Source organism: Anarhichas minor, unplaced genomic scaffold, assembly GCF_050575085.1.
Source record: "Anarhichas minor isolate MPS153535 unplaced genomic scaffold, ASM5057508v1 ptg000027l, whole genome shotgun sequence".
Classification (NCBI taxonomy): domain Eukaryota; kingdom Metazoa; phylum Chordata; class Actinopteri; order Perciformes; family Anarhichadidae; genus Anarhichas; species Anarhichas minor.
In genome coordinates, this window is record NW_027466473.1 from 16,163,554 (window position 1) to 16,179,110 (window position 15,557).

The 15,557-nt window shown below is 40.2% G+C and overlaps 1 protein-coding gene across 1 annotated transcript in view; it reads left to right on the plus strand.

Annotated features, from left to right (window-relative positions):
* nsg2 (neuronal vesicle trafficking associated 2) overlaps positions 1-15,338 on the plus strand; it is a 36,034-nt gene extending 20,696 nt beyond the window's left edge. Inside the window, exons 3-4 of the mRNA XM_076102508.1 lie at positions 13,382-13,492; positions 15,141-15,338. Of these exons, the coding sequence (XP_075958623.1) occupies positions 13,382-13,492; positions 15,141-15,338 (309 nt within the window). The remainder of the gene's footprint in view (positions 1-13,381; positions 13,493-15,140) is intronic.
* The last annotated feature ends 219 nt before the right edge of the window (positions 15,339-15,557 follow it).

Genomic DNA, 15,557 nt, shown 5'->3' on the forward strand with positions numbered 1-15,557 from the left:
GAGCGTCCCTTAAAATGAGGACTTGGAAAAGAGGAAAGGATTAGTCCGGTGCAATAGTGCAGGGATTGAGAGAAGCAGGTGTAGAGATTGATGAAAGGGAGATTTAATTTGTGTTGCCCTGCTTGGTTTCTGGCTTGCTTCCTATCTAGAAAACAAGGTGCACTTAGCCAGCTCTTGCCCCACATACACACACTTCAAACCCACGTGCACCACCCACTCCTAGGACACTACAACACAAACCACATTACACACACACACACACACACACACACACACACACACACACACACACACACACACACACACACACACACAAACACTGACCACATGACAGAGCCGTGACTGCCAAGCCGAACCCGCTCGGTGCCAGCAGAAGTTAGCAGGCCTGTGTAGGTTAGCGACGGGAGAGGCAGCCATCATCCAAAACAATTATCCCATTATTACTTTCACTTCGCCTTCTGATAAAAGCTTTGCCGCAATCTACCACCTCCACAGTATGCCTCCACTGTTTGTCAGGTTGGAGGTAATTACTGTTGCGGTTCGGAATCTCGCACAGACTCCTTTTCCACATATTGTTCTATCTTGTTTCGTATGGATGACTAAACGTATGCTCATTATAGGGAGTGTTTAAAGCCGTCGTCTGCTCTCAGTTAAACATCCACACGGATGCACACACACATACATTCAAGAGAGATACAAATATAGAATTTTAACACATCTGTCATACTCATATAGAGTGAATATGTGCTGCATTCAAAAGACCTCAGAGATATCGGTTTCCTTTACTTTCTCTCCCTCCAATCATCTCCATCTCTCACATTTGTTTGCCATTTCTTTCCCTCGTCATCGTGTCATAACAAGCCAACAATCAGTGGCAGCCCGCTGATGCTCTCTCGTGAAATTCAACTCTGGGAAGCATTTTATAACATTTCTAACACACACGCTCACAGTTCCTATTATAACTGCTCCAGCTCATATTGGCAGATATTCACAGACATCTTATTGTTCTAAATTGGCTTGTGATAAAATTAACTTGCCTGTTGTGATCCCTAGATCCTAGAGCCTTGGTTTGCGCACACACACTTGAAGTATAGACACGTTGAACTGCTGGCTGTCATTGTTAAATTATGAATTGGTTCACGCTGCGATGCTCAGTTTAGGCCTCAGATGAACATGATGGTTGTATTGGTTTTATGTGGGCAAGAAAGTCAGTTATCAGTGTAAAGCAGACGGGTAGAGGATGCTGTTAACAGGCTGAAAATCATAAAACTTTGTAAATGATAGTGCAGTACGTGCGTCTTCACGCTCAGCTGAACCACAAACACTTTCCTGGTTAGGTCAGCCTGCCGAGTCAAGTCGAAGTCATTTGTCATTGAGAGGCCCACTGTGTCAGCTAACAGACACTTAGACAGGGCGGACGGAGAGACAAGTCGCAATCTTCAGGAACAGATAGAAGGCAGACCGACAGATAACAGAGACGAACATTGCTGCTGTGTGATTTGGGATGATTTATAAGTCCAGATGGTCTCTGTTCTGCTCTACTTCTTGTTTCACATCCCATATAAAGCAACACCTCAAAGGACAGCAGACTGTCTGCCTATCAACATCAGCAGATGTGAAAACGTATAGATCATCTGTCTTACCGATTTAATATACGAGGAACTGATAGTTCTGTATATTAAATTTTATCTCAAAGCTCCATCTAAGATTGACCATCTTGTCTTGTTTTTATACAAGGACGCGGTGCTGGCTGCATCCAAACTGTTTGAAAACTGAACTCAATAACTTAGTTGTTGGGGGTTGCCGAGGCTAAAAATGATTTCTGGGCCTGATCGATGGCAAACAACTCCATACAGTGTGACAGCATTACATCTCTTGACATTCACATGCAGCCTGATTGGTTGAAGCGTTCTGTATCAGTCAGCTCAGGATAGGAATGTAACAGTCCATGATGTTTTTGAAATACCTCTGTTTTTAATTATCACAACACCATCTAATCCAATTCTGTTTTACCAGATTTTTAGTCAGGGGATTAAATCAGGTCACAGTTATTTTTTTTATAGATATAATTGGGTCGATAAAAACTGCCTGTGAACATTAATATAAACGATGTAATTTGTTCTGATACCTAGCAGGATATCTTTAAAACTTGTTAGCATATTTCAATACAATTTGGTGGATTAGGTCATTGCCGGAGGAAACAATATTAAGTGTGTGGTGCTGATCTAGCAATATTCAAAGGATTTCTTAACATTGCAAGATAAGCATTTTGAATTTCTTTTGTTGTTGCCATTTTCTAATGAACTATTGCAATTACTTGAATGAAAAAAACATCTTGCACATGTATCTTATGATCTATGCAGGCTGTTGCTTAGCCGAGTTGTGTTGAATGCTTTCTAGTAAAAAAAAAACACACTGCTAAAAGTTTATGGAGTCAATACGTTTTTTTTATGGTTTAAAAAAGTAGAGGTATAGACCATGTTTCATCATCTGTAGTTGTGTGGGTTTACCGGATTTGAAGCAGGCATTATTGTTATTACCTTTGAGACGGTCCACCCCAAGAAAAGGAATATTTTCACGTCATGTGATATGAGGCCAGGGAGTGTGTGGCACAAAAAGCCGACTGCCTACCGTGACCTAAATACAGAAACTGCATTTAGTGTTGGTCGGTCACGTCTGGCACATTCCTGATCTGCTTAACAAGGTCAGTATCTGAATCGATAATGATCCGGTGATCAACACATTCTTATTTGAATCCAAACCATGATGTTCCTAAACCTTTGCCTAAACAAACCTTAATCAGCGTTGTCGGAACAGAAATGTATTGTAGTTTGCAACAGCAACATACTCGTTTCATGGCCAGTCAACATCTGTTCATTCTGCCACAATTGAAATGAAGACATTAACCCATGACAAAGCCAGGCTTTGTTCTGTCCATCTTGACAATGATAAAGCGAAGAAGGAAAGCAAGCAGTCTTTGTGCTCCCCTGTCCTCAACCAGAGTCCTTCACTTTGCTGCTGTTGTTCTGACAAGCTGAGCCATGGGAGCAATTATGAGACAGACAGACTGCGGATAACTATCTGACCCTTCCCGTCGCTGTTGTTTCCTCTCAGTTTAACATCTGTCTTTGCGATCAATCCACCTGTCTCATCATAGGTTACTCATGCTGCACTCGCAGTTCAGGCATCAGAGGTATGTTTTCATTTATCATGAATCATCTTTCTGTTCAGTTTTCATAAATATTATTCATGTTCCATAGGTTACCTATCTATAAATGAAGGCTGATACACCACATATTCTGAACATCATTTTTATTGTAAAGTGTGTTGATTGACATACCTTACTCTCCTCACTTTCAACTGACTGTGAAATGGTAACAATGGTGTGTTAGCTCAGCAGACAGCTTAGAGTCTCACCCCATAATCTGTTTTACCCTTAAAGGTTTCCTCTAACAGACAAATCCTCACACTCCCCACTGAATCATATCCACCTTCAAAATCTCTCCATCTACTCTTAAGTACAAAAATCCTTTTTGTCAACTTTTGTTTCTTATACTTCTTCTCTGAACACAACTCTCTTGTGATCGTATCAGCAGGATTGTTAGGATCCCGTGATTCTCATGGCATTCGTATTGTTTGCATGTAATGTTGACTGATCCAATACCTAAAGCTAATTTAGTAACTGTAACTGACTCTGGATAAGAGCGCAACACAAACATCTAAAATATGCAGTAAACTCTATACCGCCATTAAGAGGGAACACAAGTATAGCATTTGTTAATGATAATAATAATACTGCTGCTACTGCTACATTGTTATATTGCATCTGAAAAATAAGATGTTTTGCTTTAAGGGGTGAAAGAAATCTAGATATTAAAAAATGAAATGCAAGAATTTTAATTAAATTACTGAAAATAAGAACGACTTAAAACACTATATAGGACAAAAACGTTTTGTAATTTACCAAACTATTAAAAAATAAGACTTGAATTTCAAATAATCTGTCAAAACTACTTGCAAAGTTACACACATTAAGAGTGATAAAGTAGTAACCCAGCACATTGACTTGCAAACACTTGTACACACACACACACACACACACACACACACACACACACACACACACACACACTCGCTCACACACACACAGCTCTCTACGTGGTGAACATATGCAGGTCCATAAAAAATACCCAGGAGACTGAGAGCTGGGGATACATTAGAGTAATGAACCTTGTCTTATGATGTAAACAACATTCTAGAGGTGTGCTAAATGTCCTGTGTGTGTGTGTGTGTGTGTGTGTGTGTGTGTGTGTGTGTGTGTGTGTGTGTGTGTGTGTGTGTGTGTGTGTGTGTGTGTGTGTGTGTGTGTGTGTGTGTGTGTGTGTGTGTGTGTGTGTGTGTGTGGAAGCGGGTCCCATCATTAATAATATCTCCTCTCTTGCAACATCTTCATCCAGCAGAGAAGGAGCTGATTAGCAAATCCAATCCAGATGTTTAGTGGCTCCTCAGAGACGTATTACTGATTCATAATTAGTTTCTCTTTGAGTGTGTTTTTGTGTGTGTGCTCTTATGTGCTCACATTATCGGGTGCATTTGGATTTATTCTCACTATTGATTAGTACTGTCTATTTCCTTAGTGTACATGTTTTATAGGTGTGAGGGTAAGTATCAGATTATATTTTAAGAGCAACTAAGCATCGTCATGTCCCTGGAAAAGGGAAACGTGATGTTTATTCTATTTTACCGTTTTATGCATTTTCTGTCTTTGTCTCGTCACCCTTTTTTCTTTCCCGTTTTTGTCAATTTCAGCCCCGTCTCTCCCATACAACAAGACTGCATTGTGAATCACGATTTGAGGGAAACATATTTCGGCGTGGATTACGTTTGCTTTTGAATTATCACAAATAAGTTTCAAATGGCTCTGAGAAATCTGCACAGGGAGGAGGTCAGGGTGGTGGATCCTGTCTGAATCACACATGTGTTGCCTCTACATAACCAAGTACGTTTGTTGCGTTTCGTTTTGTTTCAGTTTTCTAGTAATTTTAAGACGAATCCTGATGCTTTTTTACTAAACTTGATGATTTTGTTGACTAAATGAAATGAAGCCGTTTTGTAGCATTCTGGTTTTTTGGCGTTTTGTATTGTTTTAATTTACAACGTTATCCATGTTTTAAACTGTTTCAAACTGCAACCGTAATCCGGAAGTGAATACGTTTCCCTCGAAACATAATAGAGAGTGCAGTTTAGTTGTATGGAAAGTCATTTTATTGGTGACAGTGTTGGTCATTTTAAGGCCCCCTGCTATTTTGAGTCTATACCCCAAGAGCACATTCTCCTCTAACCAATATGACAGCATGCTCAGACAAAACCTTTGAAGCTTTGTCTCCATAGAGACCTTGCTTAATTGGGATATATTAGCATAATTAGCATCTATCTACTGCTGAACATGCACTGTTTCACTGTGCACTGAACTATTGAATTCTGTGTGCATATGAGAGACTTTTTTTGTAACTGCAAAACAGTGGACGTAAAACCTTACAATAACGCTATCTATATATATACACACACACACACACACACACACCCACAAAACTCCTTTAATATTCCAGTCCATCCCTGTCATTATACAACTAACCTTGTGTTGTCTCTAAATGTTTCTAAAAAGCATTATTCCTGAGAAAAGGCCTGAAACAGTTATTTGAGATTGTAAAGAGATCTCTGACAAATAGGCCAAGTCACCAGACAGCAATTATCTCTTAGTGTGCAGTGTTTAAATCTCTTGTCTCCCAGCTAAGCATCAGAGCAGATGGATCCTTCGTGATTACATCAGAAATGTTACATTTTTCATGATCTGCACAAATCAGTTGTCACACGGGTGATTAATATTTTTAAAGAAGTTGGTTTCTGAATGGTATATCGTCTTTACAGCTTGAACACACCGTTTTTAGGAGGCAGAGCTCTCAGATTGCTACTGCAAGTCAGTGCAATGTGCCAACCTGGTTTAAAAGGAAAGTCAGCAAGTCTTTTATGGAGGAGGCTACAGAGGACATTCAAGTACAAAGTGTTTGTAAGTCATTCACCTCTGGGTGTGCACAACCACACAGAGGGAGATTATATTTGTTCATACCAGACCTTGTGCATTTATGTATTTTTTTCTGTATATTTGGCAAATAAGTTTTAACATGATCGAATCTTTCTTAATCCTGGACTTCTGTGATCCAAGACTGGTGTATTCTACATACACACCCTGATGTAGCTTTGCCGAGGGAGCTGTTTCTTTATTGCATGCATGAGACCTTTATACAAAACGGTAGATCTATGACAAAATACACTCGCATACAAAGAAAAACAGCATCAAGACGTGCTCTTGTGTGCTGACCCGAGATCAGAGGAAGATCTTGTGTTTTGTCAGGTTGGCATTTGCGATGCATCTCCTCAGTGGAGTGTTTGCACTTTGTTGCCACACTACTGTAGCTGTGCTCGTCTCAACCAGATAGTAAGTCCTCGAGAGCCCCAATCCCCGTACACGTCTCCTTGGCATCCCTCTTCCCCATCTCAGACACTCCGCTCTGAGGTACTGGCTCCCCAGAGATCCCTGCTTTGAGAGTTGTCTTTGTTCCACTGACTAATAACAAAGAGATCTTTGCACTAAGACACTTTAGGAGCAAAGATTTTTGCAGTCACCCCTGCAAAAATCTTCCTGGAAGAAAATCAATGAAAAAAAAAACTGTCTTTTCTGGCATACAGCGCTAGAAAAATCTATTTCTCTTGAACTGTGGTAGTAGTATTTTTAGGTGTGTGTACTTTACATTTTGTGCTTTATACTGCTACTTCATTGCATTTCAAAAGGGGTGTATTGTACTTTTTACTTCAATACATTTATGTAACAGTTACTATACTTTTCATGCTTAAGAAAACAGGGGTTCCCAACCTTTTTGGCTTGTGCCCCTTTTCAGATTTTTATGATTTCTCCTCTAAAAGTCTCATAATGTTTTTAATTTAATTAATTGTATCAGGCTAAAAATATTGCACAACAGATCTTATTGATCACCTCATGACCCCTTAGGTTTACCCTGTGACCCTTTGATGGGGGCCCAAAGTGAGTCCACTGTGGACAGACTTTGGAGCTCCGATAGGAGGTGAAGAGCTCTCCGCCCGGCAGCAGCAGCTCCGGCCAGGAGCAGAGTTCGCCTCACTGCTCAGCCGGGCCCCGCTGGGAACCAACACCACGCTGCTGGAGGCCCAGGTGGTATTGCTGGGTCCACTGGAGGGAAGGGAAGCACGGAGAACCAGAACCAGGATAGCGCGGGGAAGACTGCCAGTTAAATGAGATGTTTACTAAAGGGACTCTGGTGCTCAGAAAAAGTGCAGCGTTTGCCTTCAAAATTTAAGTAAAGCAGGACTACAGTATGTTTATTTGTATACAGTTATTATGGTACTTTTACTCAAAGAAACGGAATACTTATTCCACCACTGAAAACCCACAAGGTCTAGAAATATCTTCTGGACCCCAAATGATGACTGCTATCTTGTTCCAGACTGCACCAGTTGCCAGTTATCTAATGCCCTTATCCACAACCGACACATTTATATTCCATGCACCGTCACAGAGTAGCTGGGCGCTCTGTGTTTTGCTCAAGGACATGCAGGGATCAAACGCATGACCTTTCATTTGTCGGTTGTAGATTCTAACCACTTGGCCTAACAGGTATGCGGTTACCCGCTTCATTAATTCATCATTACAAAATTGCCTCGGAGAAAATTTAATTTACATTTGTATGTAGCTAGCTGATCCCTGACTTAAACGCTTATACATGTGATGGATAGGTGGGGGCTCAGTGTCTCGATGACACTTAAGTGGGACACATTTCCATCTAACTGTTGGTTCCAGAGGGAATGAATAAAGAATAACAGCAACAGTTCATTTTAACTTGTCCTCTTTGTGTGGTTTTGTCCATTGTTTTTATCTGTTGCGCTAACATACACATGTGGAAACACAACAGCGTTGTTAAAATTAAGCCATTTAGAAAAGACGCTCAGTGTGTCAAACAGGCTGTAAACAAACCAACAGTTTAGAATATCAAATTACCTAAATTAATCAAGGATTTATGTATTATTGTCATTATATAATAAAGGATTACACAATGAAACCCCTTCACAATACATACACAGAAAATGTATGAACAGATTTAGAAAATGTTTAAATTAAAGTAAAATCTAAATAATAAAATAGAGCAAACTATATAAAAGTAGCACTAAAGGAAGAAAAATAAAAGAACGTATAAATTAAATTATATTTACAAGGAATATATAAAGTTCCGTATGCGTTTGTGCACTAGTCATTTTGTTAGTAATACCTCACAGTGACAAGCTTTTGCTGCCATCTGACCAGTGACCTTTAAGCTTCTGTTTTTAATTTGTCCTTTTAGAGGATGCTTTCTCTCCGCACTAGCTCACCCTGTCACCGAGTTCATTTATTTCATTAATCAACAAACGTAGCCTAAAGGCATCAGAGGTTATTACAGCCAAGATAAAATGCGTTTAATATAAGAACTTTCTCATTTTATATTAACAGCTCTTTTTTTATGCATGTTTCTTGACGTGTCAGCACAAGGCTTCACGGTAGAGCAGAAGAAAAGAATCCATGAAAATTTAGGGAATTGAGCTGCCTCCTTTACTTCTCACTTGGCTCCCTTTGTCACGCTGTTATCTGTTTTTATCAGCGTCATTTTTCCTCTCTCACACCACTCTCCTGTCACACACACCTAACTTCCCGTTCTCTCGCTCAAGCACACACTTACATATTCTCCTCTTTTCCTCAAGCGAATATGAGAAGGTGTCTGCTCCCCCCCCCCCCCCCCCCCCATATGGCCTGTCAAGTTCCAGCAGTGAGAGTGTGGGCGGTGTGTTGCATTCTAACATAGCACGGTGTTAAAAAAAAGGAAAGAAATCATATGTTGAAAGGTGGTGAAATAGGCTGTGAAGAAGAACTTCCATTAAGGAAACTGCCTTTGAATTTATCATATCTGTACAGCCATAAAATAATCAAAGGGAAGTGTATTTTGTGGAAAATATCAATTATAAATCAATTATTTTCTACAACCCAGAGGGAGGCAGCGTTAGAAGTAAGCAGGTGGTGTGTGTTGAAGGATGTGGGTAAACATAAACAATAGGTAGACTGAAGATGCTTAATCTGCAGTCAGAGATGAGAGGAACAATCCTACTGGATCTGTTGTTATCCGGTGTGATTGTTTGTCTTATTCTATAACACACAACCGTCTACAGCTGCACACACTGCCATGAAAAAACAAAGGACAGGAAAAATATGTGTTTGAATATATGCAGTATAATAAATTCAATTGACAGAGAAAAATAGCGGGGAACAATTGTTAGAACCAATTGAATGTTCATTTTTAAGATATAATGCAGTTCAGGGAATACTAGTCTAGCGACTAGTTTAGCAAAAGATATTAAAATGTTAAAAAATGTCTTTAGGAGGTTTAGCAGGTTTGAATCCAGCAATCTTTGTCTTCTGTAAAACTGAACATTTTCAGGTTTTTGATTGTTGGTCAGATGACATTAAATTGGGCATCAAGAAATTCTAAAAAGCATTTTTATTTTTTAATACAGTTTACAAATTTTAAGTTGTCTTTGAGGTGCCACTTGGATGGAAGTAGGATGTGATCTCTCATGACATTAATATGTAAACAATTTTGTTTAATTCAAATCTTGCGACTGACTTGGACTGTAACTTTGTCCATATCCTTTTACAGTAATTTGTATATATTTATTTTATATAGGGATAAAAAAGAGGCAAGAGTGGAAGAGAAGATTTTCTATCAGTCCTGGGTGGATTATAGGAAGTGAAACAAATAGAGCCCAGCGGACACGGTCACCTGCCATGCAGTCAAACCAATCTTTTCTGATGGAGCCAATTCTTGTTAAGGACATGTTGCTCTCAGTCCAAATTATAGCAGCATGTTGTGCTTCTACCTGCATCCAAGAAACAACAAACGTCTGTCTGTTATCTGTGTTTCACAGCAAACCGGATGATGGTTGTGTTGATGGCGATAGTGGTGTAGGATGGCACATACTGGAGCACTAATGACAAAACAGCCCCATCGACTGTTCAACGGAAAATAAAATGGTGTTGATGTGTGTGGGAGAAGCTGCCATGCTGGGAGATATTATAGCCTTGTATTGACTGAACGCATTATTTGATTGTTTCGGGTTCTACTGTATTTCATTCTATCCTATTAGTATGTTGGCACAGATTCAGGTATCAGAAGTATGAGAGCATTATCTCATCATAGAGGAATATTGCATCAGTACATACTAGGCAGATAAACGCATGAATCTACTTCATGCACGGAGGGAGTCTCCATCCGTGAGCGGTAGCGTTACCCTGACAACCTCCTTTGGTTTACTGCGGGATTCAGCCAGATGATGAATAATGGAGAAAGGTCAGGATAGATTTTCAGTGGATTTATACACCACATGGCCGTGGCTGCATCAACAGGGATTCTGGAGCGATCAGTTCTACTACAAAGGGCGGGGTTTGTTCTTGCCTGAACGGGGGCGGGGGGGTCGTTAAGGGGAGGTAGCAGTATACGCCACATAGAAGTGTACATTACCCAAATCGAAAGATTAATTTGAGATGCAGCTCAGCGGTGTGTCTTAAGTTGTTCTAGTCATGAATCAGATATTTAAACACAATGATTAATTAATCAAAATATGATGATGAAAGTAAGAGCCATTCCTATCCTCCATTATGTCTCATATGAGCACTTCTGCTCAGAAACACCGATAGTGTCAATATACTTGAGCTTTAGTTGTAATTTCCTTCATTTTAATTGTGCAAAAAAGCAAATCTCTTCAGTCATTAGCAACGTAAGTCGTCGTTTCATGTTTCAAAGTGGTGCAAAGTTGGGTTTCCACATGAATAAAACGCTGATTGCTCGCTGCCTGATATTAGGAGCTTTACAGTAATCCCTCTCCTTAATAAGCTGTTTCATATGCCTCATAATTCAAAAAGGGGGTCAGAGTGAGTCTTAATCATTCATTCTACGTCTGTTTCTGCTCCAAAAGGCGGGTTGTCGTGACTTTTAATGTGTTCTTTTAATGTATCACAGTGTGCGATGTGGGAGATGTAATTTAGAGAGTGTCGGCAGCAACCAAGGCTGAGAGTCGTGTCCCCCAGTTGACACCAAGTAAACAGTCACTTAGCTTGCGTGTCCCTGTCCACCCCCATAACGCTGATGGAGACTAATGATCACACCCATGTGTAATTGCTCTGACGTCTCACGGTGACGGATCATATAGAGCAGTAAATCGGGAACGGCTTTAAGCCCAATCCAGGGATGGAAATTAGAAACATTCATCCATTATGGAAGGTTCTATGTTTTTTCAACTCGACTTTTCATTTTGGGGTGTGTGGGGGAAACAGATACAAGCATGCACAACAGACATATCTACACCGGCATTTGTGACCTGGCAGACAGTACCGTTTTTAAACACAGCTATCCTTTGCAATTGATTTGCATATTTCTAATTAAATGCTCGCTCAGAAGGACCCAATCAGGATGTCAAGGAGAAAGTAGGAGGAAATAAATCCTTTTATATGTTAATCTACACCATTATGTAGCCTGCCAGGGAAATGAATATTTTACACCTCAAATTACACAGAGGTATTTGAGACAGGGCACAGAAATAAATGTGTTATTCCATCATTTTAGATTAGCTGTGCTTTTTGGCTGCTATTAAGCATTGTTCACACTGCAGATGTATTTGGATTGCTGATAACATTTCATAGTTCCTTGTTGTGAAAACTGACCTGAACATTTTGGTTTGTTCCGGCTTTTTTTCTTACTAATATGTTTTCTTCATGCCAGACATTGAAAGGCTTAATTTGCACACTTGAAGGCCTCAAAGCTGCTTGCGATCTCAAAAAAATGCAATCCACAAATCAGTTTGCCACCTTCCTATTTACAAGAAGAAAAGGAAGAGCTTTTGTTTCTTTCTTTCTTCTGCTTCTCGCAGAAAACAGCTGGAAGCTAATTGATTTCTCTCGTTGGCTTGAGTGCACTGGCACAACTGATTGATTCATGAGGCTGAATCAAAAATAACATACACAACAACTGAACTCCATTGCAGTTACACTCTCACGATAATCAACACCAGAGTCCATATGGATTGTCATTACCGGCTGGGCTGAATTTAACATTTATATACTGTACATAATAATATGGGAAATATTTATGCAAATTAAGATCAAACAATCAAATCTATGTTCAATGCTATGGCATTGTCGTGCATTTCACGAGACAAAACCCTCACATTAAAAGCAATAACTTTTGTAGTTTTTATTAAAAATTTGCTTGAAATAATAAATATAGACATAAAACATAAAATCAGTTAGCAAGATGTCCAAATGCTCTAGATATACAGTATGTATATATGCAAAAACTATAGATAAAAGCCAAATGAATGTAATGTCATGATGTTAGTCCACTGAGACCTGATACAGACTTAATTATGGCCCAGTCCTACTTCAGTAAGTCTTTATGGAGACACAGCTTGTCATAATGAAGTCCTTCATATTAAGCTCACATCACATGACTAAATTTCCCGATCTGCATGACAGGAGGTGATATCTTTTGGGATTACAAGAAGATTTTACGTAAGCCGAGACAAGTCTGTTGTAGCTTTAGTGCTCTTTTACTTTTGTAGAACATTTGTAATCGAATAAGGAGGGAACGTCTGAAAACTTTTTAAGCATATTAATTAAACATTATTTATTTAAGAAACCTAATGAGAAGATCATATTTGCAATAGGACTTTTTCACTGAAGACGTTCTTTTTAACATGTCAGAGTAGGAAAAGCACAGGTCTAAACGACGGACTTAAAGACAGCTGAGTTACATTTATCTGCTTCAGTTTCAGGGTCGTGGTATTGTGCATGCTGGGTCACTGGCTCGCTGTCATGGCTTACTGGGACACTTGAAAAGAACAGAGCCATTGTTCATGTCATTAGTAGCACCGGTGCTTTTCCTATTATGATAAATGTGTTGTGCGAAGGGTCTATTATACTATGAGGCATAGGTCTTGGTACCCTCTCACAACCTGAGTCATCCATCACGCAACTCAACAGGAACACCTTGCCTTGAGGAGCCATTCACCTCAGTCAGCAGCATCCTACCGTACCATTTATTATGACTACACACACACACACACACACACTAGTGCACACACTCCATCTTTTTCACTGTCTAACCCTACCCTGCCTCACATATATAAAACACACACTCTCAATCCTGCTCTATTGCTCTGGCATACACACACACACACACACACAATGACCAGCGTTTGTCTTCCCCCCCAGGTGACGATTCTCATCATCCTGGCCCTGGCCTTCCTCGCCTGCATCGTGTTCCTGGTGGTTTATAAAGCCTTCACCTACGACCACGCCTGCCCAGATGGATTCATTTACAAGGTAAGACCCATAAGTGGCTAGTATTTCATTTTACAGCGTTACAACACACCTACTCACAGTTCAGAGAAAGTCAGGTGGTTAACAGGGCAGCTGGAAAGTACACAGGGTTGAAAGTAAGCCTACACAGGATGAGTAAAGTGGAGCTGCAACTACGCATTGTGGTTTCCGTTTGTAGACGAGTAATATTGACAAATAAAGTTTGAGCAGGCTGTGGTTGAATGAAGGTAAACAGTCCGTGTGGAGAGCAAAAGAGGCAGAACGCATTGGCCGAAATGCAATCTCGAAACAATCTTGTGAAACAATCTGGTCAAGTTGCAAATTGGACTGTAGACCATGAGAAACACACGGAAAAGAAAGTTAATTAGTGAACTTTGGAGATTCTAGCAGGATTTTGTTATTTTTTAACAGAGCCTGTATCTGTTTAGTCTTGTTTTTCTTTCTTGTTTCCAGTGTTTAACATTCAGTCTCCTTCTCCAGTCTTTACATTTAATGGACAGATATGAGAGTGGTATCAATGTTCGCAAAATGAATAAACGCATTTCACAAATTTATTTCTTAAGTAACTGACCAATCAACTATTCTACATTTATAGATCCTCTATACCTAAGTGTCCTTGTGCAAGGCACTGAATCCTCTCTGCCCTTCACCATCTCCCTCTCTACAGTCTTTCCTGTCTAAATAAAGAATTAAAGGGGAGCACATTGCCCAGTCGCCTCAACTCCCGCCCTACTTTGACTCATTTCTGAGGTCATGTTAGAGGAAGCTAACCAGGCTCATAAGAAAGGCAATCATCAATCAGTGATATCAGTGATTTTTTTATGACCAGTATAATTAAGTGTAATTTAGGCTTTTGTTCCCTGACACAGAAGCCAAAGAAAGAGACTCTATTGAGGCTGCTCGCATATGTCATTAGCCATGTCGACTATTAGATGCAAATTCGACTTACTGCCTATTTCACAATAATGTCTACATTATGATTACTAACCCCCAATTTATATGGATTTGGTCATAAAAGAAAATGGCTCATACAGACATTCTTATCCAACAATATGCTTTCCAGATATACACAGTATTAGTGTTGAATCTTTAAAGTTTTGCTGCATGTGACGGAGACAGCCTCTCCTCTCCTCAAGTTTGTACTTTGTGAGAGGTCACCTTGTCTGTGTCTCTGGACAAATCGGGTCTTTAACGGTGGAATAAATCTAGTTTCAGGCCCAGAGGCCTCAGCAGGGGCTCTGCCTGCAGTCTGCAAAGGTATTATTAGCAGTGTCACATGTGTGTTCACCGGGTACAAAAGGGTAGATAGAAAAACTTGCACTCGCTCACACAGTATGGCACATACACTACACAACTGCAAAAAAGGTTATTAATGTGTGACCACACTAAAGCACATTCTAATGCTCTATGGACTCAAAAGACACTAATATGCACATGCACTACAGTATTATGCCCTGTGGGTCCCCTCCCCTCCAAATGTTCCTGCATAGAGCTATACGATTAGATTCAGTTATGTAAAAGGCTTCTTGTATTTCTTCCCTTTTCCCTCGAATAAAAACAGGAATGTATAAAAATACAGATTATAGGCTCAGTACCCCCCCCCCCCCCATCATCTGTTATATATATTTATTTTTCTCTCTCTCCCTCGCAGCACAAGAGGTGTATCCCAGCGTCTCTGGAGGCCTACTACGCTGCCCAGGATGCTAACTCGAGGGGCCGTTTCTACACAGTGATCAGCCACTACAGCATGGCCAAGCAGACCACCTCGCACTCTGTCACCCCCTGGCTGCCCGGAGGGGCGGCGGGGCAGCAGCATGACGCTAAACCGCCCACTGGCGAGGGCCACTGAGTTAGCCGAGGGGTGTTGTAAACACATGCAGACATGAAGAAACACAGACACAGGCAGATAGAGGCGCACACACACAAACATGTAGGTGAACATTTTTCGTAGATATAGATAAAAGAGACATACAACAGATACAAATACAGTATAACGCCAGTATAGAGTGAAAACATGCATGCAGGCATAAAAACACACATGCTCGGTCATATTCTGATTTCCCCAGAC